Genomic DNA, 26,451 nt, shown 5'->3' on the forward strand with positions numbered 1-26,451 from the left:
ATCTTCCACACAAAGTCCAGCAGAGGTTTGTGCCCCACGTGGTATAAGAATGGACTCCCCACCCCCGCTCCCCAGCATGCGTCTTCATTCTCTCTGGCCTGTTCCCCTGGTGGTGACACCAACATCGGTGGCAGTGTGGGCAGACAGGCAGAGCCTGCCCGCGCGACGTCCCTGAGTCAGGGCCCCTCTCCTGGCTCCAGGCAAGAGTGTGAGTCCTAGTCCAGAGGGGCCTGTAGCCCCAGTTAAACAGGGAGGAGGGGCAGCCCTGCACAGGTACGAAGGCTGTGGTGCCTGGGGGGAAGGAGGGCCAGGTCCTGGTGACGCTGTCAGAGGGCACCCCTGCCTCCAGCTGACGACCCAGGCTCTGGGGCCTCCCCCGCCTGGTCCCAGCGTGCTGATGTCGTCCCCCAGGAGGGCGGCTGCTGGGCTCCCGCCTTGACAGAGCAACTGGAAGGCACGGGGCCTTCCACACCCGGACAGCAGGCCTCGTTTGTGGGTCCCTGTCAGCTTTAATATTTGTTACTGACAATGTAAGGGCCCTGGGTGGCTCTGAAGCCCATTAACTCAGTCTGGGCATGGCCTGGCCATGGAGGCCGGCTGTGTTGTCCTCACCCAGAAGGCAGCCCTGGGGAGCAGGCCTTATGGACTGTATACCAGAGACTCCACATCAGGGAGGAAAGGATGCTAAGCCCTTGAGTCCCCAAGGAGGCTGTGGTTAGACTCAGGGAAGAGGGTTTGCTGGTCACTGCGAACCGCAGTCTCTGCTGTGTTCAAGCCTGAGGTCAGAGGTGTGTGCTACCCACAAGGCCCTTGAGAAATATCCTTGCATGATGGATTTGAAACTCGTGTTCCTCTGGCCAGCCTGGCCTGAAAATGGAGGTACCCACCAGCCCCAAAGTCAGTCCTGTTTTCAGATTGGTGGGTGGGTCCGTCCACTCTGGACCTCAGCCGGGTCAGACTGCGTCCTGGGAGGGTGGGACCTGGCCCCAGCCAGGCTGGCTGGGGCTAACCTGCCCACCCCTGAGCCTCGTGTCCTGCCAGTGACACAGCTGTGTCACCACGGCCACTGTGGACAGCATAACATTCTGCTCAGCCCCAGACAGCACTGCAACTGATGTCAGAACAGGACGAGGGCTGCAGGGAGGGAAACTGGGCGCAAGCCTCTGCCTCTTTGAATAAAAAGCTCTCAATTCTACCTCGGTCACCGGAGTCTCCTGTCTTCCGCCAGAGGTCCCAGGCCAGCCCCGGGGGCAGCACCCTCTCTCAGGTCACCGAGGGGACACCTCTAAGGAAGCCTCTTCTCTCCCATTTCTGGCCTGGGAGACAGGTGAGTGTCACACAGCACAGACTTACCAGCTTCACCTTTGGCTCTGGATCATCTTGTGAGATCTCCAGCAGGAGGAGAATGTACCTTCCTGTAATGAGCATTTATTGAGCACCTACTGTTGACATTTGGGCCAAGAGTGCCCAGGATTGAAGGTTTTTGACTTGAGAGCCCAGGCCCCCCTCCTCTTAATGTCATAAATTACGCACAAAATACCCCTCATTCAGCCACACAGTACCTCTGCCAGAGGGTGTCCAATTGGAGTTATAGCCTCTGAGGGAGGAGTAGGTGTCCTGCACAGGGGCCAGAACAAAGACGTCAACCCCTCCGAGAGTCCTCTGCCCTAGGAAGTCAGACGATCAGACGGCCCCGGATGTTCCCCAGAAGACACAAAGCAGCTTGCTGACAGGAAAAGTGACCCAGGGGACCACACATTCTGTGGCTTCAAGATGACTAATTAAAAGCATATTGGTCATTTGAACATGTCTCTGGAGGGCGGCACAGGAAAGGGCTTCCCGTTGGCACAAGGAGGTGCCTGCTCCTAGGATGACGACCACTCTCGGGAACAAACCCCTGCTCGAGGGGCGGGGGTGCTGCGGGCTGGGGTCGTCTCCAACAGGTCCCTGAGCTGCTTCCAGGCCAGCCCTTGGGGCCGTCAGTTCAGGTGAGGTGAGGGGGTGGGCAAGGCGGAAGGCTTAAAGTGGGGCACCCCTGGGGATATCTTCACCGCAGTGGTCGGAAAGGGGCCCCTTGTTGAGGACCCTTCTCCTCAGACTGGTTAAAGTCAGGACCCCTCTGGTGGGCCTGCACCCTGAGTGAGGCCCGCAGGGTCGCACAGGCAGCTCTGTTCCTGGGGGTGGGGAGGGCGGCCGGTACAGAGGAATGTCTTACATCCTTGGCCATGAGAAGGGCTGAAATGGAGGAGAGGGAGGAGTTGAAGCAACAGGCTCGGCCAAGTCACAGACCGGTCTAGGGCCACAGCCAAGGTGGGTCCTAAGGGAAGGCATTCCTGCACAGGGAGGCTCAAGTCCAGGGGCTCAGGCTGGCTGGCCTGTGTGGGAGGGATGCTCTCTCCCAACGCTGACTGGGGGTCGGGGGTCTTTTTCACATGTGACTGAAATGTCTGGGTGGGACTGAGGTGAAGGAGGCTGTGGGCTTCCTTGGAGAAGGTTCAGGGGCCGTGTGGAGGGAGCAGGGGTGCAGGGCCCCCTCGCAAGGAGAGGCAGGGCTGGTCATCATCTGCCTCCCTCCCCGCATTGAACCCCATGAAGTCTCATGACTTTAACTTACCAACACCAAGCAGGGGAACCACTGGGTCATCCGCCACCACCAAGGGGCTGGGGAGTTGAACACAAAGACTGGGAACTCCTACTGACCTGCCAGTACCACAACAGTTCACCCAGCCTCGGGGAACCGTAGAGGCCGTGAAGTTGGGTTTAAGGTGCTGCAGTTTCAAGTTGTCTGAAGTTGTCAAAAGTCAAAGGTGGACAGACACCACATGCCTCTCAGTCCTGCTTCTGGTTTGGTGGGCAGGCCTGGGCTCGGTGACTGCAGAGGTCCAAGGGAAAGGCCCCGTCCACCTGCTGGGGCTCACGGGGTGAGGAGGGATGGGGTGGGGCATCTGGGAGCACAAGCCCGTGGACTCCAAGCAGACAACACAGCAGCCCCAGCCCCGCACTGCGGGAAGACGCCACAGGGCAGGTGCTTCCCAGGCAGACGCGCCCGGAACTGAAGAACAGGTATCTCCCCACGGGGCGGGGAGCTCTGGGCTTCCGATGGCCTTTGGCTCCAGGGAGGGACCTGTGGCCGTGGAAGCCTTTAGTTCTGGCTGCAGAGAGCGTGGCCTGCTCCCTGAGGCCATGACTCAAGGCAGGGTTGTGGGGTTCTGTGGCCCAGGCTGGGCGTCTGATCTGAAAGCTAATTCCAAATCAGGAAATGCTCAGTCAAGGCTCAGAGGCAGTCAGAGCTCCTGCCTCTTTCCGCAGCATCAGGCAGAGGCTAGCCGGGGTTGAGAATAGTCTTCTCAGCAGGAACCTCTTTGTCACCTGATTGGAACTAAACTTGATAAATTTCTTGGGTACCTTTTATTTGGAATCTGATAGTCTCACCTCACTTCACCATCCTGGAAAATTCAAAAAACACAGACATGTGGTCAGCCAAGGGTGACGGTGGAGAGGGGAGGTGAGCTGTGTGCAGAGCCGGGAGTCCCAACCTCCGCTCAGCCTCTGTGAAAGGTCCTGGCCATCACTGGGCACAGCACAAGGGACGTTCCCACTGGGTGCTGTTCGAAGCACCCAGGGAGCTTCTGACAAACTGATGATTAGGCCCCAGGCTGGAGAGTCGGACACAGCTGGTCAGTGTTGGAACCTGCTGCCAGGGGGCCCCACCAGTGACATCTCAGCTGTTGGCAGCACTGTTTTATAAACTCACAAGCCAAGGACAAGTTCAGCCTCTGACCTGCTGTGTCCACACTGATTTTTACAACTTGAATTCTTGCCATCTTTTCAGACCCAGAAGCTTCATAGTGTAGAAGACCACACACACTCCTCCAGCTTATTATGAAAGGTCAGAAGGTCCAGAAGTGTGGGGGGCCCAGGTTCCTACCCAGTCTTGGTTAGCCAAGGCGAGTGACAGCACCCACTCCTGTTCATCCATGACACCCACCGCCAACTGGTCCAGCCAGTTTGACTCTGCACCCCTCTGGTCTACGGACTTCTTCACTCACCAGCACCATGGGGGAAGACAGCGTGGCCTCTGGAGCCAGACAGACCTGGGTCCCCTTAAGCACTCAAGCCATCGTCTGTCCCTTCTCTTACTGTTCAGCCCATTTGACTCTCACAGCCATCCCAACCAATGGACAGGTAACATTATCCCCACTTTATAGATGAGGAAACTGAGGCTCAGATTCTGAGGCTTGTCAAAGGCCAGTCCCCAGCTAATTAGAATAAGCTGGCCCCAGGATGGCACTCACAAATCTGGGACCCCAAGCTTTGATGCTTTCGATGACAGTCACTTCCCTGGGCCTCAGTTTTCTCAGATGTAAAGCAAGGTGCTGGTTTCCAGGGCCTCTTCCAGCTCTGACCTTTCACAAGCCCTCCTGGCCACCCTTGCCTGGGGGTACAGATGCTCTTGCTCCGTGGGCATGAGCAACAGTTGTCTCCTGTATGAAAATCCAAGAGGAACATCTGTTTTATGATGAATCACATGAATCACCCAGCCTCTCATGACTACAGTGTGGTCTTGGGGCTGCAACACCAGCAACCCCTGGGAGCCTGTTGGAAACAGGCTCTGAGTGCGCACACAGCCCGCGGAGTCAGAATAGCACCCATTTTTACAAAACGTCAGTTAATTGGTCTGTACCTTAAGGTCTAAGGAAAATAGTAATCTACCGGTTTTTCCTTGGAGTACTCAGGCACCCTATAAGAAACAGACCATCAGAAACCTTTCAGGAGCAAACCTTTAGAGTTTGCTCAAGTCCTTTGCTGGGTATCAGCATATCAAAATCGTTTCCATGCAGTCCAGCAAGCAATTACAAAATATAATGAAAAATATTTCATTCACAAAAGCTATAAAAACATCCCAGAAGTAACCCAACTAGGAATGTGAGAGTTATATACAAAGGAAACAATAAAACTTTTCTAAATGTAACAAAGACAACCTGGTAAATGGAATAATATCCCACATACTTGGATGCAAGACTCATGGTCATTTGGCTTGGTTCTCCCCAAATAAACTGATAAATTCAATGCTGTACAAATCTCAATCCCAACAGTTTTTTGTTTTTGTTTTTTAATTTTGGGGTGGGGGGTAATTAGGTTTTACTTATTTATTTTTGGAGGAGGAACTGGGGATTGAACCCAGGACCTTATGAATGCTAGGCATGTGCTCTGCCACCTGAACTATACCCCACCCCCCTCAATCCCGACAATTTTTATAAATTTTATGGACAAGAAAAATGGGAGTAGGGGGCATTAGCCTACTATATACCAATACGTACTATAGAACAATAATTTATCTTCTAATGCAATGTTACGCTATCTAAATGAGAAAATTTAAGAGTCCAGATACCCAGATATGTATCAGAATTAAAAGTAGCATTTCAAGACATTAGGAAATGATAGATTACTTGACCAAGTTGGGGCTCTACATCACTCCACACCCCCAAAAATTAAATTCCATATGCCTGATAGTATAAACAAAGTCAAAATTTTTAGAAAAAGCATAGGGAGTATTTCTATATTCTTGGGGTGATGTAAAACCTAATATCCTTAAAGGAAAAAATTAACTACATTATGGCTACATTAAAATTGAAAGGTTCTAATGGTGAAAGGCACATAGAGGTTAAAAAAATAGATGATAAATGATTTGCAACAGTGACCCTCTTTACTATATAAGGACTACACACAAATTAATACAAAAAATTAATGAAATAGGCAAAGGATATGATCAGGCAACAAATAGTCAATTAACAAAAATATTCAGCCTCACAAATAATCAGATGCAAATTAAAACATGGTTCAACCATTATATTGGCAAAAATCAAAAAGATCTGTTGGTGGAGGGTGTATCAATGTAATCTTTTCCCAAAGCAATTTGACATTAGCAAAATGTATCTATATATTCTGACCCTATAACTCACTACTGGGAAATCACATCTCAGAAATACCTGCACACGTAGCAGAGATACGTCCTGTTGAGTTCGTCCTGCCCTGTTTGTAAGAACAGCTTAAGCAGACTCACCCTTGGTCAACAGTCTGCAGCGGGGAGACGCCCAGGCTTTCCACAGAGAACTTGGTGCCTGTCAAAGGGAAGTGCAGGGTGTCCCTGAAGACGCAAGTGCCGAGAAGTGGCTTGGCCGGCGGGGTCCGTGTGCGTGAGGCAGCTGGGGGCGGGGGTGGGATGAGGAGCGGGGAGAAGACACACTTGAGTCAGGTATATGTTCTCAGGTGAGTTACACCAGGAGCGGAAACACAATGACAAGTTGTATCAAGCCGGGAAAGTGCGTGTGCGCCTGTGTGTACAGACACAAACATCTATGTATCTGAAGGCTTTAGGGGAGAATCTCTTCCATGCCTTTCTCTTAGCTTCTGGTGTTGCCAGCAGTCATATATGTATGTATATAACCTGACATCCTGAGCTTTGTCAGACTCAAGGCGTCATGCCGTGCCAGCCAGAGTTCCAGCCTGACCTGTATCCTGGCGGCTCTGCAGCCCTAATCAGGATCCCTCCTCACCAAACTAAGACCTTCCAGCACCGCCCAGCTCCAGCTGCAGCCTGTGGTTCTGAGATGCCCCCTCCAGCAGGACAGACAGGTGCAGGGAGGCTTGAAACATGGGACATTCATGAGGGAGGATCCCCGTAGACGCCCTTCCCGCGCTCCAGGGTGAATACACAGCCCCCTGCATCCCCCACCAGGGCTCCCCTCCAGCCCCATAGATACCGTACCTCCTCACAGACAGGACCCCAAGTCCCAGAATGGCCTCCCAGCCAGGCTGCCTCGTGGAGCAGCCCAGGGGAAGCAGCAGAACTGAAGCTAAGCTCTGTTCCTCCTCCCTCAGAGTACCCTACCTCTAATCCGTCCAGAGCCGGAGCACTGGACACTGGTGTGCCCTGTGCCCCGCCTGGCTCTGGCCGAGCCCGCCTCCTCGGGCCCCCACAGCACCCCAGGCTGGCATCTTGTTTCGCGTGTTGCAGGCTTGGCCTCGTTTCTAATGTTCATCCAAATATCTAGCTCTTCCGATACAGTTCCCACTTCCCACCCACACCTCGTGGCTTCTCCCTCCCACGGGCAGCACAGACTTATTAGCTGAAACCTCTTAATTCCTGAAATAGTCAGAGCCAATTAAGAGGCAGGCCAGCCAGGCAAAGCTAGAGCACTGTTTACAAGGTACCTGAAACACGACTGGCTGGAGAGATGTGTATTTTCCCCAGTTCCTCTCAGAAAGTGGAAGACACACCCTGCTAAGCTACCGGGGTGAGGGAGTGAAATCCCCAAGAGAAACTGTTGACACTTAAATAATGGCAGACCCCCAACTGCCTTCCAAGGAGGGTGGGCCCAGTAACCACAGGGATCCCATTTCTCTGAGTAGGCAAAGCGTGTGTGGGGTCCGGGCAAATGTCCAGGCGTTAGGGGTGGTGCCAGTGCTAGCGTCCTGCCCCTGCACACTGCCCTCTTGGTCCTCGTCCCCACCTCCAAAGAAATTCAAAGAACAGTCTCTTAAAAGGAGGGGTGCAAATTGTTAGCCTGCCCAGTCCCCACTTACAGCACACCAGCTGGGCACAGGCCCCCACCTGTAGGGCCATGACAACCCTTCCTGTAGGCAAGGGCTTCAGAAGAGAAGGGCTTTGTGACAAGGCCCTTCAAGTAAATTATCAGCTTAGAACTTCTCATAGACGCTATTAGAAGCTTAGAGCACAGCCTCATTTGAAACCTGCCATGAAGTCTGTAGAACAGGGACCATTTTTCCCCGGGAGAAAACTCACTTGCAAGGCTCTGAACAGTCTGGCACCCAGTTACACCTCGCACTGTCGATCTGACTCACGTGGGGACCTGTGCCAAGCCCTGCACTTTAGCTACTTGTATATGAAATTTCTAGATGGATACACAAGAAATTGATGGCATGGATCACCTGTGGAAAGAGTTAAGAAAGCTTTCACTGTATCTTTTGCAACTTAATAACTTGAACATACTAATTCCCAAAATTAAAACGTTAAAAACTCACCTGACTAGAAACTTTAAAAAAAAATTGCTAGGTCCATCACTTCTCCAGAAATACTTACTTAGAAAAACAAGGTGCAATGCAATTGACCTGACGAATAAGCCAACCACAGGCCCCCACAAGAGGTCTTAGGGCCCCACCCCAACACCAAGGCCAACCTCCAGGAAGGAGCCCTTTCTGGCCAGCAGGTGGCGCACCTCAGAGAGTGCAGGGTACTGGAAAGATGCAGACACCTGAGAGGCAGCTGTTCCCTTGGACTCCACAATTACAAAACCTATGATGACTGGTTCATCAAAGTCAGGCTGCCCATGTAGGTACTGGAGTCGAAGGATAGAGTCTCTTCAGATGTTAAAGAGTGAGAGAGGAGGGGTGTGGCCACTTATTACAGCCCCCAGGAGCTTTCGTCATCAAGCACAGAATTAGATTAAATCTGGATGGAACCGAGCTCCTCTGGGCAGGTCTCTTTCTTTAGAAAACACAAAGTTGGGCTGAGTTCTCCAGGCTCCCATCCCAAATCCATGGAGACATCACTAGCTGTTGTCAGGACTCCTCTGTTCATTCTCAACTGCCTTGGGTACCCACGACCCACTGATTGGAGTGGGCATTTGAGATGAAAAGCTTTGCCATTGTAAAGGAGGACTCCTCATGACACCTCCAGCACCCCACATGTCTGACTCTGTGACAGACCCCAGGCTCCTGGACCAGCAGTCTCTGGCCCACGTCCTCTCTGTGCCTGGATTCCTCTTAACTACCAAATGGTAGATGCTTAATAAATATTTGTGTTTACTCACACACAGAAGTTAGTTAGTATATGGAAACAGTCCACAGAGAAGAAAGGCATCTCAGATAGTAGGGACTCTGATCCTGTTTGGGGCCCATGGCCTCTTCCTGTCCCTGGTGACAGTACCTCGACCTTGCATCTGCGTGGCCTCATGGGGGACTCCCAGGCTGGTGGTGTTTTTGCCTATGTATGGTCTGCAGTTCAAAGGAACCCAAGGTGTGACAGTCTTTGGGGTAGCTGTCTCTCTTATTAGAGTGCTGGTGAACTTTATCAATAGAGTTTCCCAGCAGCACAGGATCTGCCTGGACATACATCTGAGGAAGGTCCTCCTTTGGGGGGAGTTTGTAGTCTCTCGTGTAAGTGAAGAGGGAGAAGGCATGGTTTAGGACCTCCCTCTCCTCAGGGGACCCTGAGTGAGACACAAAAGCAGCTTAGAGTGCTCCTCCCAGAACCAAGTATCCAAACCCACCCTGGAGGCAGTAGCAGCCTGCCCACCTGCCAGGACTGCAGAGACGTTCCAGGGGCCCAAGAACTATGAATTCACCCAGAGAGGGGTTCAAATCACCATTCCTGAATCCTAACACATTCTGACGTCACTGGGAAGGGGAAAATTTGCTCCTCCGTAAAAGCAATGAGAACACTGGCAAAAATGATCAAAGTCAACTCTTTCAGAACTCTTGAAATTAACATGAGCCTTGAAACTATCTGAAGAGCCTTTATTCTCAGTGAGAACAGAGTGTCACGTGGCATTTTAACCTGCCGAGTCCCATCCCTTTCTCCACATCACCAGAGTGGCCTTGGAGTCCAGCCGCACCAAGGCACAGCGAAAGCTGGCAGCCCCAGCACCTCTCAAGGGAGCAGACGGGTTTGTAGCTCCCCAAAGCCAACCACCAGAGAACTGGCGTTCTCAGACCTGCCCGGCCATCCCATGGAACACCCACCCATGGGGCTGATCTTTATTTGACCTGATTCAGAGCTCACTCCTTATCACTCTTCTTGACCTCATGGTATTTGTCAAAAAAGGGGGGGGGGGATTGTTCAACACTGTAGTTGCCTAAGGCACTAATAACACTTGAGGGGAAAAGATGCTTACCAAAAAAACTTAAGGAAAAGCTAAATAATATTCATAGGGACTTTGAAAAGCCCAGACAGATGCCTGGGAATCTAGGAAGCCTCGTGCACTGTGCAGGGCTGTGCATGTGCCCGGCAAACACCCGAGACAGCTGTAAGCGCTCACCTCCGACTGACCCTGAAACCCTGCTCAGGCAGGAACACAAGGCTACAGCAGACATGAAATCTGCCTGCCAGGACATTTAATGTGCACCCCAGCTTTACACAGAGCGCCTTGGTAAAGGCTGGGAGACGTACTTGTCCAAGAAGTTTATGGAAATCCCTGACCAATCCGTAGCGGACCATTAAGCAAACTGAGCAGAGATTTCAGTGGCCACGTACACTGAAGAATACATGCGCTGCAGGAATGGCAGGGAAGGTGAAGAACCAACAACAACAACAAACAAATGAAAAAACAAACCCCAGGTCACGGGGAGTGAGCCAGGATCTGATTTCCAGAATTGCCAAATTATACTCTTCAAAATGTCCAGTTTTTGACACATATGGATCAATGGAACAGAAGACAGTCCAGAAATAAACCACAACTTTTCATCAATTAAACTTTGACAAAGGAAACAAGAACATATAATGAGTAAAGACAGTCTCTTCAGGAAATGGTGGTAAAACTGGACAGCTGCATGTAAATCAGTGGAGTTAGAACACCTCCTCACACCACACACAAACATAAACTCAAAATGTCTTGAAGAATTAAATATAAGACAAGACATTATAAACCTTGTAGAAAAAAAATAGGCAAAATGTTATCCAACATAAAGATCAACAATGTTCTCCTAGCAAAATCTACCCGAGCAATAGAAACAAAAGCAAAAACAAATGGGACCTAATTCAATGTACAAGCTTTTGCACAGCAAAGGAAACCATGAACAAAACAAAAAGCCAACTTACAGAATAGGAGAAAATATCTGCAGAAGATGAGATCGACAAGGGCTTAATCTCCAGAATATATAAACAGCTCATACAACTTGATAAGAAAAAAACAAAACCCAATCCATGCATGGGCAAAAGACCTAGACAAGCAATTTGCCAAGAAAGAAATAGATGGCCAATCGGCTCATGGAAAAATGCTCAGTATTGCTAATTATCAGAGACATGCAAATCAAAACCACAAGGCCATATCACCTCACAGTGGTCACAATGGCCATCATTCAAAAGCCCACAAGTGATAAATGCTGGACAGGGTTTGCAGAAAAGGGAACCCTCCCACACTGTTGGTGGGAATGTAGTTTGGTGCAGCCATTATGCAAAACAGTATGGAGAGTCCTCCAAAGACTAAAAACAGACTTACCATATGCTCTAACAGTCCTACTCTGGCATATATCCAGAGGGAAGCTTAATTCACAAGGTCACAAGCATCCCAAAATTCACAGAAGCACTATATACAATAGCCCAGACATGGAAACAACCTAAATGTCCATCAACAGATGACTGGATAAAGAAGCTGTGGTATATTGATACAACGGAATACTACTCAGCCATAAAAAAATAATGAAATAATGCCATTTGCAGCAACATGGATGGACCCAGAGAATGCCATTTTAAGTGAAGTCAGCCAGAAAGACAAAGAAATATACCACATGATATCACTTATTTTTTGAATTGAAAAAAAAAGAAAAAATGACAAATGAACTTATTTACCAAACAGAAACAGACTCGGAGGCATAGAGAACAAACTTATGGTTACCAGAGGGAGAGGGTGTCAGAGGGATAAATTGGGATTTCTAGATTTGCAAGTACTAACTACTATATATAAAATAGGTAAACAAGTTTATACTCTATAGCACAGGGAACCATCTTCAATATCTTGTAGTAAGTTATGGTTAAAACTAATATGAAAACGAATATATGTATATTCATGTATGAGTAAGTGATTGTGCTGTACACCAGAAATTGACAGAACATTGTAAACTGACTGTACTTCAATAAAAATACATATAAAAAATAAAATTAAATAAATTAATAAAACAACTTGTGAATGACTCTCAGAGCTGTGATATTTCAAGCAAACGGGAGCCCGGTGTTCAGCCAGAGTGGGCAGCTTCCAGGCCCTGCAGGAGGGGGGCGACACTGGGGATCCGACTGGAAGTGGGGGACTCACCAGCACTTCCAGGAATGGCAGGTGCTGTGAAGAAAACACAGCAGGTGGATGTGAGCGCAGCAGGCTTCTTTGGCCCAGGGAGCGTCTCCATGAAGAGAACCCTCCTGAGCTGAGACCTTTGTGACTCCCGGAGGTGGCCGTGCCCTGACTTCACAGCCAGAGATCTTCCTGGAGGAGCAAAGGCTGGAACTGGAGGTCTTATCCAACCCGATGCACACTCGATGAGCAAGAGGAGGGTATTTCTCTAGAATCAAAGGCCCCTCTCTACTCTCCCCAGAGCACAGGCTTTAGCAGAGGCAGGGTGGGGCCCCAAGGGGCCCGTCCAGGCAGGGGCATGGTGGCTGTGGGCGGGCCTCCGACACCCACCAGAGCCTCACACAGGCCCTGCACGCCAGCACGGGGCCTTGGGCTCCAAGGCTTGAGGGGGCTCTGGCGCAGCAGGCCAGTGCAGCAGTTCAGGACGTTTTTCTCAAACTGTTTTGTGAAAGGAAGACAGAGGCCACTAACAAGTGTTTGCTCCACGTCAGAAACTTAACAAATACCCCTTAATTTGCACCTCACAACTACCCTGTGGGACGACCCCACTCCGGGTGCAGAACTCTGCCCACGGGCTCACCAAGTCTCCCCAGCACAGAAAACTAGAAGCCAATTAAATGTCCATCTATAAAGCAGAGGTAAGTAAGCCCACAGAGCCGGGAGACGGGATATTACATATATTACTGTTAAAAACGTACCAGAAGGGATTTTACTACCACGGCAAAAATTCCTTTGTGATCAAGTTAATAAAATGGACTACAAAGCTTGCATATATAACATTTTCTCAACTCTGTACGCGTTAGCAATAGAAAAAAGAATGACAGGATAGATGCACAAGGCCCTACTGCACAGCACAGGGAACTGTATTCATTACGTAGTAACCCGTAATGAAAAAGAACATAAATATAAAATAACTGAATCACTATGCTGTACACCAGAGACTAACACAACATTGTAAATCAACTATTCTTCAATTAATTAAAAAAAGAAAAAAGAAAACACACTAGAATGTTAAGTCATTATCACTGAAGGAAGAGAGTATTTCATTTCTTTCCATGTTTATCTTCTAAGTTGTGGAGGTCTTTTGTGATAAACACATGTGTTACTTAAAAAATTCTATTGATGTATTTATTTCAAACCACTTTGTCAAGATATAATTTACATCCCATAAAATTCACCCTTTAAGCTGGATGATTCAATGGTCTTAGCATATTTACAGCGTTGAAGTCCACGGGTTACTTCTGTAATCTGAGAGGGCAACTACCAGAATAAAAGGAATGGCTAGTCACCTTCACCCCCCAGAAGGAGTCTGGGAGAGTTCCGTGGTTATAGTTCTTTGGGGTTCAAGTCACCCCTTGATTTTCTCCAAGGGGCAGTTACCTAGGATTCGGCTGATTCCTTCCTCCCCACCCTCCTGTGGTCCTCATTCTGGCTGTCTCCTTCCTCTGCTGACGGCTGCCCCCCGCCTCCTGTGCCCACCACTTCCATCTAGTTTCCCTCCACCCCCTCCCCTGTAAGTAGCGGCGGTAACTGGGCCCCGGGGCGGGGGAGACTGAGGATGAAACAAGAGGATGCACGGGAAGCATTTTGCAGAGCACACACAGCAGGCCTCATGCGTGGGAGTCAGTCCCCCTCCTGTCCTGTCTGGGATGTCCAGACCCAGGGAGAGGAGGGGCAGCAGGTGGTTGTATAAAGCATGGCACTTTCCAGAAGCTTTTGTTGCAAAAGGTGGTGAGAGAAGGTGGGAAGTGTCTGGCGCCTGACTCCTCACCACTGGATTTGTGCCTTTAGAGCCAAGGAGCCCTTGCTCCTTCCACACTGCTGCTCTGCCTCATGGCTGCACGGAGACTTCCATCCTTCCACTGAACAGAGGCCTCCAGACCAAAGTCTTCTAATAAAATCTGTTTTAGAAGCTCTTTATCTACACCAATGTTCCACTTGTCATGGGGCTTCCCTGTGAGTAATTATCAAGTGGCTTGTTCTTTGACGAACACACTGGGAGGCGGGTGGTGGCAGGGAGCAGAGGGGATGGGAGAGGCCCTAGACCCAGCTCTGATTCTGCCACCTGTCTGCACGTTCGTGGGGGGGGCGGTCACCCCTCTCTGGGTAAGTGCCACATGTGTGGGGCTGGGGTTTGACTTGAGGCTCACAAACCTCTCTCCATAACCTTTACTGGCAACTACCTAGCGAAACAATGGGGCCTGGCCCAGACACAGGATGACACGTTCATTACCTGGCCAGTTCCCGGTCTTTTCTTGGACAGAGTCAGTACAACACATGGAACGGCAGCCCGCGTTGTCGAGCACGTAGTCATTCTACTCCGCCTCATCCGCCATGAAAGCCACATCCTCCGAAGCCAGAGCACACATGCATGTGGGGTCATCGTCTGCTCCCTGGGTGTGGGCAGGCCTGTCACAGGAAGCTGCCTGGCCTGTGGGGAGGTCCTGCCAGGTCTCCACGAGGGGCTGGAAACAATGAGTGTTGTGGGGTGGGACATGGGAGGCACGAGTTAAGACAGGCACCAAAAAGATGCTCACCTCCTGAGCCAGCTGTGAGGGGCTGCCCCTGGGCGAACGCGGCACAGACTCGGCACAGACATAACTAAGACCAGGAATGGACTGTAAACCACTGGGAACAAAGGAGACCCACGAGTCCACACAGATCTACGGACAGGAGAGCAAGAAGGAAAGAAAGACGGGGTGGGGGCAGGGCTCTGCTTACAGGAGAGTGCCAGGGGCCAGCAGGTGAGCATGGAGGGAGAGCTGGAGTTGGAAAATCACTGTGCAACCATCAGAGACAAGTCTGGTCAGGTAAGAGCTGTCAGGGGTTGGTAAATCCAGGGGAGGAGAATTTTGATGAGGACATTCTCATGGCTTTCAAGTTTCTTCACACACATTTCTTATTAGTTAGGAAGGAAATAATAGTAATTATATAGCAAAGAAACTGGAAAACACTCGGACCAAATGATCAAATTTAACATCCCACTGAGGGGCAGGGGACACTGTGTCTCCAGCTGTGATGTCCTGAGAATGACCCATCACTTGCGTAATATTCCAGCTGGGGAGGCATCACCTGGGTTGAAAGATGATGAATCAGTCAAACCTCAAATGATGAACATCCTAGTCAAAAAAAAAAAAAAAAAAAAAAAGAGGCAGGGGGAGGCTTTAATTCTTAAAAAAAGTCGCTGTCAAAAAAAAAGGCTAAGAAAGGCAGAAGAATGGTTCCCGATTAAAGGAGATAGAGAGACATGACAACTGAGCACAGCACATGACCCTGGCCTGGATCCTGTACCAAAGGGAAAAAATGTTATGAAGAACATGACTGACCCATGATGAAGCGGGAATTCCTGTGAGTGGATGAGTTAGTGTTATGTCAACACTGAATTACTGACGCTGGTAACAGTGGAGCAGTAAGAAACCCCTGTTCTTAGGAACTAGGCGCTGAAATGTTTAAAAAGAGCTATAGTGCTCGTAACTTACTCTCAAATGGTTCAAAAATAAAGTGTGTGCCTGTGTGTGCGCGTGTGCGGGGGCGGGGGGGAGATGAAGCGAACAGGGCAAGGCGTTCGCAGCAGGTGGATCTGGATGAAGGGCCTGTGGGTGTTCTCTACACCATTTTTGCCTCCTTTTCTGCAGCTTTAAATGATTTCCACAACAAATTAAAAAAAAAAAAAAAAGCCCTGTGGTTTCTAGCTTGTACACCTGATGGTTTCCAGCTCACAAGGCCTGCAGGAGGAGAGCAGGTGTAGAGAAGGGCTGGTGTCGAATGTGCCGCAGGTGAGGCTGCAACAGGGTGTCCAGCTGCCTCGGGAGAGAGGCTGGCGCTGGTCGGGGGAGAAATGCGCTCCAGGGGCCTCTGCGTGAAGGTTCCAGTGGCAACGCAGGAAGGAAGGAAAGGGCAGGGCCAGCGACCCTGCAGAGGAGAGAGGAGACCTGAAAGAGCACAGAGCTCCCAGAAGGAAGGAAACACCTGTCAGGAGTCAGGCCCTGCGCCTACGCCTGGAGGAGACAAATAAGAAGTTAGGTGACCCACCTATGAGGGCAGCTCTGTACAGGGGTGGAAGCAAAGGCCAGCTGGGGTGTGGGGTCAGGCAGGCGAGGAGAAGGGAAACAGCCAAGGAGCTCAGCCACAGAGAGGATGCTCCAAAGCTGCCTGTGATCTGCCCCGGGGTCAGGTCCCTTCACCTGTTTGCAAGTACCTGGGGAGCGAGCAAAGCTCACGGACCATGCGGGGCATACAGTAGGTGCTGCTGCTCGCCTCCCCGCATGCATCTTGCTTGACACACTTCCCAACTGACCTGAGTTTCACGTTATCTTCACACCATGGGTTGAAGCAAACACCAAAATGTTTCCTTCAGGCTTAAAGACATGCTTGTTTCCACTTTTCACTAGCGGGTGGTAACTGCCCATGGTGGCATCGGGTGGCGGGCTGCTGACCGCATCTCGACCTAAGCAGAGAGACAAGACATGATGGACACAACCCCCTTTGGCCACACTCTGAACCCCAAGAATGCCTCCCAGAGGAACCCATCAGTCCTAAGACATCACTCCATCTGGAGGAAACCTGTGTCGTCTGGAGACCGGTAGTGGCCAGGGCAACCTAGGATGGCCGGTGCACGAGCCAGGAGACTGGCAATTCCCTTGATGGCCAAGACAGACTCAAGTCAAAGCCTGGAAGGTGTTTTCACCTTTGCCCTCTCTGAGCTTCACCCCAACGCTACAGCCTGGAGACGAAGCCCCCTCCCAGGTGGCTGGGACGATTCCACAGCTAAGACGAACATGAGGGGCCTGGCCCAGCACTGGCACTTCAGGGGCAAGTTAGATGTCAGCTGTCTTTTACAGCAAAGAAGAAAAACAAAAAACAGAAACAAAATACACTCTGTGATGGAACACAAGCAGCCGGAGCCCCGGAGGGCGTCGGCCCCAGGGAGCCCCAGGCTTTAGGGCAGATGATGGCTGGACGGCTCCTTAGGATAAACAGATGCTGCTGCAGCCACAGTGGCTTGTCACTGTCACAAACACTTGTTTGTGAGCCAGGAGCCCCCTAAAACCTGTGAGATGCTTCTTACTGTAAGTTACCTCACAGGAGCAGTGGGCTCTTGGTTCCTATCCCAGCTCTGCCTCTAACTGGCTGTAGGGCCTTAGCCGTTTTACCTCTTCTGTGCCTCATTTTCCTTAGACGCTTGCAACGTAGGACTATGAGATATTTCCATGTAGTAGCTCACTTAACTATCTTTAGTATTTTGCTGATGGGAAAACTGAGGCTCAGAGAGGTGGCACAGGAGGTGAAGCGGGGACAGGATGCCCCCGACACAGCTCTACAACTTCCTTCCAGCTCCCCACGCCCCTGACCCTGACCCCCTGCAGCAGGAGGGAGACGCTGAGCCCCTGCCCCCAACCCACTGGGAAGCCGACCCCACGACTGGTCCACAAGGGGCCTGGGTTCCGGAAGGGGCTTGTCCCGGCACCAGCAGGAAGACTGTGACAACATTCCTGTTCCCCTAAGCAGCAAGGCAGACCGTGGTTTTGCCTTCTTGTCTGTCCCCCAGCACTGCCCACAGCAGGCCCTGCATGATTGTTACAAAGGCATGGTGCAGGGGACCTTCCAGGATGCGGGGCATGTGCACCTGGGCCTGGGGGCTGGTTCCATGGGTGTGTTTATATGTAAAAATACATCATGGGTACACTTAAGATACACATCCTTCATATGTGTTGCACAAGAAAAAAATTTTTAAATAATACTTATGTTGAAGAAATACAGCTCCTTCCCCACCCAGTTTCCACCACTGGGGCGTAACCATGATGTCAACCTTCCCACAGGCTTCTTACAAAAACGGAGACTTCCAGATGAGAGAACATTTCAAGAGCGTTTTCATAAAGAGATTTTCATGAAAACTGAAAAACACTCAAATGCTGCAAAACCCAGGCTTGAGAGTCTGGGGTCTGGACAGGAAGCCAGCAGGTAGCCCACTCACTGCCTCATTTCCAGCTGCAAATTCTACTTCTCAAGGAATCCAACGGCATTGCCATTTCAAAATCCTGGAAATAAAAAAAAAATCCTGTAATTAACCTAGCAATTAAATTTCTGGGATTTGTCCTCCAGAAATATTCACAGGCTAGTCCAGAGATCTGATGGTTTACTACAACACTGAAAAGACTGGACAATCATAAAAACCGCATGTTCCCCCAGAGGGGAACAGGGTGACTGGCCACCACCAGCCAACCCGCTGGAGCAAGAAACCACCGTGAACAGTTCTCTTGTAGGGGGACCACTAGACAAAAGGTGAACATTCACAACACCTTGTAATGTGAATGGAGAGAGAAACAAAAAAACACTTCTATCTTTGTACTTAAACATTTATATAGTCATAGAAAAAGACTGGAAACAAAGACTGACAGCTGTTAATTGGTGGGATGATGGGAGTTTTCGTATTTACTTCTTGCTCATTTATTCCAGGGAACGTTGTTCCTTCTGAAATGAAAAGGGGAAGAAGTGAAATGTAGGAGGTGTGACCACAGTCGGAGCTACTGAGCCTTGGGAAGGGTGAGGGAAAAAGGGACTTTGGGAGAGACAGCCCTGGCTCCACTCTGCTGGACTGACTCAAAGTCCTCTATCAGGGAACTATATTCAATATCTTGTAGTAACTAATGGTGAAATAGAATATGAAAATGAATACGTGTGTTTATGTGTAACTGAACCATTGCACTGTACACCAGAAATTGACACATTGTAAACAGACTATACTTCAATAAAAAATATATATATATATATATATATATATATATATACAACAAAAAAGGTCCTCTATCATCCCTGAGATGTTTAGGCCTCTTGGACAGGAAGCGCAGGTGTCACCATGGGTGGGTGGCCTCCCCCTGAAAGCAGATGGCCCACCTGGTCTGGGCTCAGGAACTGAAGGCATCACGGGAATGAACACTCAGCAAGGAAAAGGCTCCTCACGTTAGGTAAGGAAACTGCCCGAAGCCAGCCAGCCACGCAGCGTGCCAGCCCCTGGGCCCTCACCTCCACACTGGACTCACTGAACTGTCACCTGCCAGGGACATTTCTCAGATGACCTTGGGCAGAGCTGCACCATCATGTTGTTGGAAACACCAAGGGGCGCAGAGTCTTGATCTTGGCTCCAAGAGAAACTCTCCTGCTTCAGGGAACGTCCAGTCCCCACAGTGAGGCACTGCCCCTCAGCACCCCGGTGTCCTCAGCCTCCTGGGGCCCCTCAACCTGCAGCCTTTCCCCAACCCACGTGCCCTCTCCCGCCAGGTCCTCAAGGCTTCCCTCTGCCCCAAACATCCAGTGTTCATCTTTTGCTCAGTCTGGAATAATCTCCTCTGCCTTCTGATCTCCACACCTTCCCCGATCACCCGGGGTCCGGGGGAGCCCAGGCCTCCCTCTTGCTTCTGTGTGTGAGAAACACTTTCAGGTGCCCCCGCCACATCTGTTACCTGCCCCATCTGCGCTGGGTTCCTGCCTGTGCAGTCCCCACCAGGGCTCTCGCTCACTCTGGGCCTCCAGTGCCAGCAGCTTAGCCTGTCTCAGCTGGAAGAGGTGGATGCCACCACCAACCCTGCCAGATGTCAGAGGACCTTTTTAATAAGCATCGGTCAGGCTACATCACGACCTCCCTATTGCTGTTGGGGTCTAATCCAACCCCTCCCCGTCACTGGCACGTGGCTCTCCACGCCACTTCTCCAGCCCCTCCCTCACCTCCCTGCCACGACCAGTCTCTGGTCCTCAGTCAATGCTGGCAGCCAGTGTGGCCTCCTTGGGAGCCGTGTGCTTGCTGTACCCCTGTTGGGAACCCTGCTCTCAGATCTTTAGTGGCGGCTCCTGCATGGGGTGTGGGTCCTAGCAGGGAGGCCACCTTCCAGGAGAGCTTCCTGCCCCACTGCTGTCTCTTCGGCTACATGACCCTCTTGCTTTGGTTTCTTCAGCCCATGTGTCTCTGTCTGAAATGACCTTGTACTCTTGTTGCCTTCCCATCCAACTCTCTCCACCAGGATGGGCAGGGCCTCTGGATTCCCAGCAGTGAGCGGGCCCCATTACCTATGATCACAGGTGTGGCATGTTAATCACTATTCCCCCCCTGCCTCCAGCCCACGCAGCCATGGCATCAGCAACCCTCAGCCCTAGGATTCATCTCTAGAAACGCTACAGACCCTCTAAAGCAGCTGCCCCACTGAGTTCCTTTTCTCTCTTCTCTGCCCCTACCCTAGCCGTGCCCCCTGCCCCCACCAAGGACCCAGAGCATCTGAGGAGGGCGGCTCACCATGGGCCAGGCTTGCCCTCCGCCTCCCACTCCATCTTCACCACACCCCGTGTTATTCCCACTTTACAGATGGGGAAACTGAGGACTAGGGAGGTGCAGAATCAGACCCACATGGTCAGGTCCCCGAGCCCCGTGAGCAGATGAACCTCCGGTGTGCAGCCCCAGGATGGAAGGGCCACAGATAAACACCAGAGAGGAATTTGCATGTCTGGCATCTTCTTTTTGGGGAAGGCACGGAGAACCTTCAGATCTGTCAGCAACACATCAGGCGGAAAAGAAAAAGAAAAGAGAATTTCATTCCCCAGTTGTCTCTTTCTGGCTTCTCAACCTGACAGCGTGGTGAGGTGGAGCCAGGCAGAGTGGGCTTCCACCCAGGCTGTGGGCCCAAGACCCCGTTTCCTCCCCTGCTGAGACTAACAGGCATCCAGGGCTCAGCCCAGCTCTTTGGCTGCCCCCACCCCCACACCCTTTCCCAACCAAACTTGGGTCCGCTCATGCACACGAAGGAAAGCAAACTTACCAACACTGGGTTGCGGTGAAGGAAAATGCAGCGTTTACCGCAAAGCAGCCAACGTGGGGCCAAGCAAGAACAGGCGGCTCGTACTCCAACCCGAACAGCCTGATGGCTTTCAGGAAAGGGTTTTTAAAGGCAAGATGAGGGAGATGGTCGTGGGGGTGTGTGATCAGCTCGTGCACAATCTGATTGGTTGATGCTGAGGTCACAGGGGTCAGTATTATCAGTCCTCAGGCCCAGCTGGTCTGGGGGCTGGGCTACGAGCCAGCAGTCAGCGTGCAGTTAACTCCTTCCACCTGGTGGGGGTTTCAGTCTGCAAAACAGCTCCAGGATGTGGCTCAGAATATTATCCATTGCCCTCAAGGAGGAACTAAAGGTCCTTGACTTTCTTTTACAGCTAAGCTATTATTACTTTGTCTTGCTTGACTATTTTCCTTTGTTTCTGTATTTCTCTGATTAAATTGGCTCTTTGGAACTCGGGGAAGGCCTCTGAGGCTAAAGCTTTTCTACAAACAAGAGGCGGGGACATGGCGGGGAGGCCAGGGGTGTCTGTCCCTGGGAGGGCCACACGGGCTCCTGCTTGGTTTCATCTACTGGTCCCCCTTCTGGCCACAGGAACAAAGCCACAGCCCGAGTGGTCTCCATAATTAATACAGAAGCTACAAAGAGCTGCCCACAACTCCTGAGACCAGAAGGGTCAGCCCAGACTCTGACCAGCTGCAAACCCGACCCCACCCTGAGGCAGGAGAGCACACCCTGGAGAAAACGGCGAGAGTGGAAAGCGGCCCTCTTACCCCAATACAGGAGGAGGCACGAAGGAGCTCCCGGCATCCCAGTCCAAGGCCTCCAGTGTTATGAGATTTTTTTCCCTCGATGCTAAAATGCAAAGCACGTGCACCAAAAGAAAGAACCTCCACCTGTGTGCACACGCGCACACACCTGTTTCCCTTATTTCTCACCGCTTTTACAATAAAAAATGTTGTGTTCCCTCAGCTTCAGAACCAACCCCCTCCTCTTTATCCAGAACTCAAGCTCATGGTCACAGAAGGGAAAGGGTCCAGTAAAATGCCCTGGGGGTGGCTCGGCTGCTATCGCCTTACGGCAGCAACAATGAGGCTGGAGCCGTGGTTCTCAGTCCTGGCTGCACGCTGGAATCACCAGGACCTGTGAAAGAAACCTGATGACATCCGGCCCCAGAGATTCTGATGCAGTTGGTCTGGGGCAGCCTGAGCACCTGTATTTTCAGAGCCGCTCAAGTGATTCCAGGACGCAGCTAAGTCTGAGAACTGCTGGCTAAGAGTGACTCATACAAACCAGGCAGGGCCCCGCATGAGAGGAGCCTCGGATCACCCAGAAGGTGGGCCCACCCCCAGGGTGTCTGATCCAGTAGGTCTGGGTGTGGCCGAGAATTTGCCTCTCCAGCAGGTTTTCTGACACCGTGGGTACAGGGACCACACTTTGAGAATCTCGGGATAAGACCCCGCCAGTGTTGTCGGTGAGGGGAAGTGAGGCAAGATGCGGGGGCTGGCCCGGGGCTCCACAGGTGAAGCCCATCCTCTGCTGAGCGTGGAGCCGGTGATGGAAACATGGGCTTCCTTGAGGACAGAATGGGCAGGGTGGTCACACCTCCTACAGGGCCGCCTGGAGTCTGGCACAGTGAGCTTGCACCAGAGGCTGTGTGTAAGGGCTTTGCTCCCAGCTTGCCGCCTTCCCTCCGAGATGCTCCTCGGGGGCCTGTGGCTCCAGGCCAGGGGAGGACCCTCCGACAGACAGACCCGGGCCCACGGCTGCGTGGGGCTGGGAGCTGCACATCCCCAAGGGCCTGCCTAGCTCTCCTGCTGTGGGAGCTGGAGCCACCAAGGAAAGGTCATGGCTGGAAAAGGGATGTAGCAGGCCTGCCCACATTCTGACCCATTCCTGCTCTCTCATGTTGGGGCAGGCCAACCTGCCCAGCAGGGGACAGGGGTGGGTCAGGCTTTGGTGCCAGGAGGCAGGGAAGAGGGGTTCACATGTCCAAACCCAAAGAGATGTGGGATTAATGCACTGGAGACACTTGAACTCGAACCTCCCCCGTCAAATCAGCAAGTTCTTTCCATCACACCTGACTGCCTTTTTTGGCCTCAAGGCCTTTTGCCCTCCACACCTGAGTTTAGGTGAGAGTCAGCCACCAGAGAGGAACTCAAAACCCCGAGAGTCAGATTCCTTCTTCAATGTCCCTCCATGAAAAGAGAAGCTGGGAGCCTGGAGAGTCTGACCTTGTTTGCCTGCAGCTGCTCAAAGCAGCCTTCCTTGCCTACAATGCAGCTTCTCAAGCCAGAGGCAAGCCTGCTGAACGATGCCCGCCAGGGGGTCATGGGGGCTCAGAGGCTGGGGAGCTGCAGGCATCGAATCATTTGGGGTACCTGGGTAAAGGTTATATGGGGAGTCTCACTATTCTGTTTCTGTAAATGAGATTATGCCGAAATGAAAAGGTCTTTTTTGGGGATAAGACAGGAAACAGTGCAGGGCTGAATGGACACTGTTTGGGGTGAGAGGGTGATGACCCTGGACACCCTCCAGAGGACAACCAGGACCAGCCGGCTGAGACAAGAGGCGCCCAGAGATTTCACCACCCCCACGCTGGCTGCGCCCCCGATCTGCTCAGCTGCTTTCCTGTACTCACCAGGGGAGTTTCCAGCCCTGACGCCTGGTGCTCCCTTGGAGATGGTCCCCAGCAGAGGGAAGAAGCTCCTACTATGTGGTCCTGGATTAGACGTGATCCTGCCCTGGCTGCCAAGAGTGGAGCTTTGGAAAGCAGCATTGATTAGAAACAATAAAACCTCGGAACCTTCCTTATCAGACCTAGGAAACCAGGAGCCAAGATGAGCCAATTTAAAAAAGCAAGAATTAATGCTGTCTTTTTTTTTTTTTTAGATTCCACATTAAGTCTACAAATAGAAACAGACTCAGACATAGTAAACAAACCCATGGTTACGGGAGAAAGGGAGTGGGAAGGGATATACTGGGAGTCTGAGATTTGCAAATAAAAATAGATGACAAGTTTATATTGTATAGCACAGGGAACTATATTCAATATCTGGTAGTAACCTATAATGAAAAAGAATATGAAAACAAATATATGTACCTATATGTATGATTGAAACTTTGTGCTGTACACCAGAATTTGACACATTGTAAACTGACTATGCTTCAGTAAAATAAATAAATAAAAATTTCAGAGAAAGAAAATGCAGAATGACACCTGTTTGTCTCACACGTGACCCCAACACAGGGCCAGGCCCCATGACCTCACCCACATGTGGCAGGTCATGCTGGTTACTGTCAAGATCAACTGTAGAAGAGCTGGACTAACTTTGACGAACTCTGTGGTTTTCTTTTTTTTCCCTTCAAGTTAAGAAAGTTAGAGATGCTTGTAATTTTTAAAAATTTTGTTTTATATTTAGAATAATGCATCCACATGGTTCAAAATGTTAAAAGTACCCATAGCCTCTGTGATGTATCATAGCTGCCAGTTTCTTAGATTTTTCCAGAGATGTTAAATGCACTGAAAAGCAAGTATGTTTATGTATAATTTCCCTTCTTACACAAAAGGGAGCACATCAATGTGTTCTGCACTTTGAGTCATCCCATGAAATAATGTATTTTGGAGATATTGGAGATCTTTCCATCACCATGTGGAAACCCTGGCCATTCTTTTTCACAGCTGCATAGTATTCCATTTTATGGGTGGCCCATAATTTATTTAATAAGCACCCTATCCACAGGCATTTGGGTTGCTTTCTTTTGGGGGAGGGTTAGGTAATTAGGTTTAATTATTTATTTACTGGGGACTGAACCCAGGACCTTGTGTATGCTAAGCACACACTCTACCTCTGAGCCATACTCCCCGCCAAGATTGCTGTCAATATCTATTACCATCAGTGCTGCAAATAATAAGCTTGTACGTAGATCACATATCTGTATGTGCATTTACCTATAGGAAGAATTGAATGCCCTGCAGTGGAAATGTTGTGCCAAAGAGCTTAAATATTTGTAATTTTCATAGATATTAATGCTCTGCTCTCCACAGGGGCACCTGCCATTTTTAAAAATGATGTTAATTCTCTTGAAAGGAGCCAGCCTGGTGTGGCAGCTGAAGTCCCAGACCAGAGGTCAGCGGGTCTGAGACGGAGCCCTAGCCCTGTGGTAACGTTGTTATGTGTCTTTGGGAAACTCAGTTCTTCACTTGTGAGGTGAAGGGATTGAACACAGTGCCCAGAACCTGGCAGTCACCTCTGCGGGCTTAGGGAGAGGCAGAGAGCTACCCTGGCCACTTGGAATAGTGAGAACCAGGTCAGGCTTCTGCTGCCCTGAAGACGAGCAACTCAGCCCTGCATTTTCAGGTAGAATAAAATCAACCAAGCCCTGAAGAGCTGAGCACACAGCACTTAGGAAAAGCTTTGGCTGGACTCTGTTTGCAGGGAGGCCCCGGCCCTGCTGGGGGATGCTAACTTTTCTCTGTATTTCCTTTTCCATTATCAGAATTTAGCACCATGTGCATGAATTACCTATTTAAAAGTTAATTTCACTGTTTAAAACAGAGAGGAAGGGAAACCTTCCAGAAAGCACCCTGGTGGAGAGGGAGAAGGGCTGGGTTTTAGTTACTTCACTTCCATGGGTCTCCTCCAACTCCTTTGAACCAATGAGGGGATTGAACTTGATAAGTTTTCTCCAGTGACTTCCAAGCTAGAAAATCCAGGGGACCAGAGGGAGTGTAACAGCATCCAAAGGGAACAGAATCTGGGGTCAGACAGAACAGGGCCTAAGTCCTGATTCCCTCTACAGACCTGCTGTGTGACCTTGGGCAAGTTACTTAACCTCTCTTAGCCTCCGCCTCATCAGCAAAATGGAGATAAAAACACCCCAGTCACAGATCTGTTGGGGGTGTAGGAGGTCACGTGTCTAGATCAGGTTCCATGGTGCCAGGCTCAGTAAAGGGTGCTATGATCAAGTGAAGGCAACTCCAAATTTGCTACAAGAGATGAGTTCCACAGGGGACCTCAGAGAAGGTGTCCATCCTGACACCTTCATTTTACAGATGCGAGAACTGCAGCCGAGAGAGGGTGGGACATACTGGGTGTCAGCAGAGGAACCCGATGAGCTTGCCTTCTCTCCTCCTACCCAGAACTTCCAGGCCTCGGAAGACGCAGCTCTTACTCAGTTCCTGCATGATGTCATTTTATACATCAGCTGATCCTAAAGAGCCGCTGATGCTCCTGTTTCCTGCCTGGGCACGGCTGACACCCAGACCAGCTGGTCACAGGCCACTGGACAGTGAGGCCCCAGTACTGCAGCCACCAAATCACACCAGGGCCTGGCCTTCCCAAGTGATGGGTCCTGGCCAAGCCCTGGGATGTCCAGGTCAGGGAACCCCCACTCGAGACCCTCTGAGAGTCACAAAGTGATAGAGCAGGCAAGCCTCAAGCCCCACTATGGAACAGGAATTTAGAATGCAAACTCTCCTAGAAAAGTAAGCATGGACCGAACTTCACATTAACCCACATTAACCCAGATGATAGAATGAGACA

General features: G+C 50.7%; 1 protein-coding gene and 1 long non-coding RNA gene across 8 annotated transcripts in view; one reads left to right on the forward strand and one right to left on the reverse strand.

Moving 5' to 3' along the window:
* Positions 1-5,087, forward strand: part of ZDHHC3 (zinc finger DHHC-type palmitoyltransferase 3) — a 107,480-nt gene extending 102,393 nt beyond the window's left edge. For 4 of the 5 annotated variants that reach the window (XM_032459033.1, XM_032459032.1, XM_032459034.1 and 1 more), the window contains one exon: positions 1,229-1,805. In XM_032459033.1, coding sequence (XP_032314924.1) covers positions 1,229-1,435 — 207 coding nt within the window. In that variant the 3' untranslated portion in view covers positions 1,436-1,805. Of the gene's footprint in view, positions 1-1,228; positions 1,806-3,832 lie in introns of those variants that run through there. The other variant, XM_032459035.1, reaches the window with a different exon arrangement.
* On the reverse strand, positions 1,292-18,126 carry LOC116657234. 3 transcript variants are annotated; one of them, XR_004312306.1, is made up of 5 exons: positions 16,384-18,115; positions 14,320-14,551; positions 6,065-6,206; positions 1,563-3,446; positions 1,292-1,415 (listed from the first exon to the last, which is right to left on the reverse strand). It is a non-coding gene; the product is annotated as an uncharacterized LOC116657234 (long non-coding RNA). The 3 variants fall into 3 exon arrangements; XR_004312305.1 differs by lacking the exon at positions 1,292-1,415 and having other exon boundaries at positions 1,721-3,446; positions 16,384-16,533; positions 18,061-18,126; XR_004312304.1 differs by lacking the exon at positions 1,292-1,415 and having other exon boundaries at positions 1,721-3,446; positions 5,991-6,206.
* Positions 18,127-26,451: the final 8,325 nt, after the last annotated feature.

The sequence above is a fragment of the Camelus ferus genome, chromosome 17 (assembly GCF_009834535.1).
Source record: "Camelus ferus isolate YT-003-E chromosome 17, BCGSAC_Cfer_1.0, whole genome shotgun sequence".
Taxonomy (NCBI): Eukaryota; Metazoa; Chordata; class Mammalia; order Artiodactyla; family Camelidae; genus Camelus; species Camelus ferus.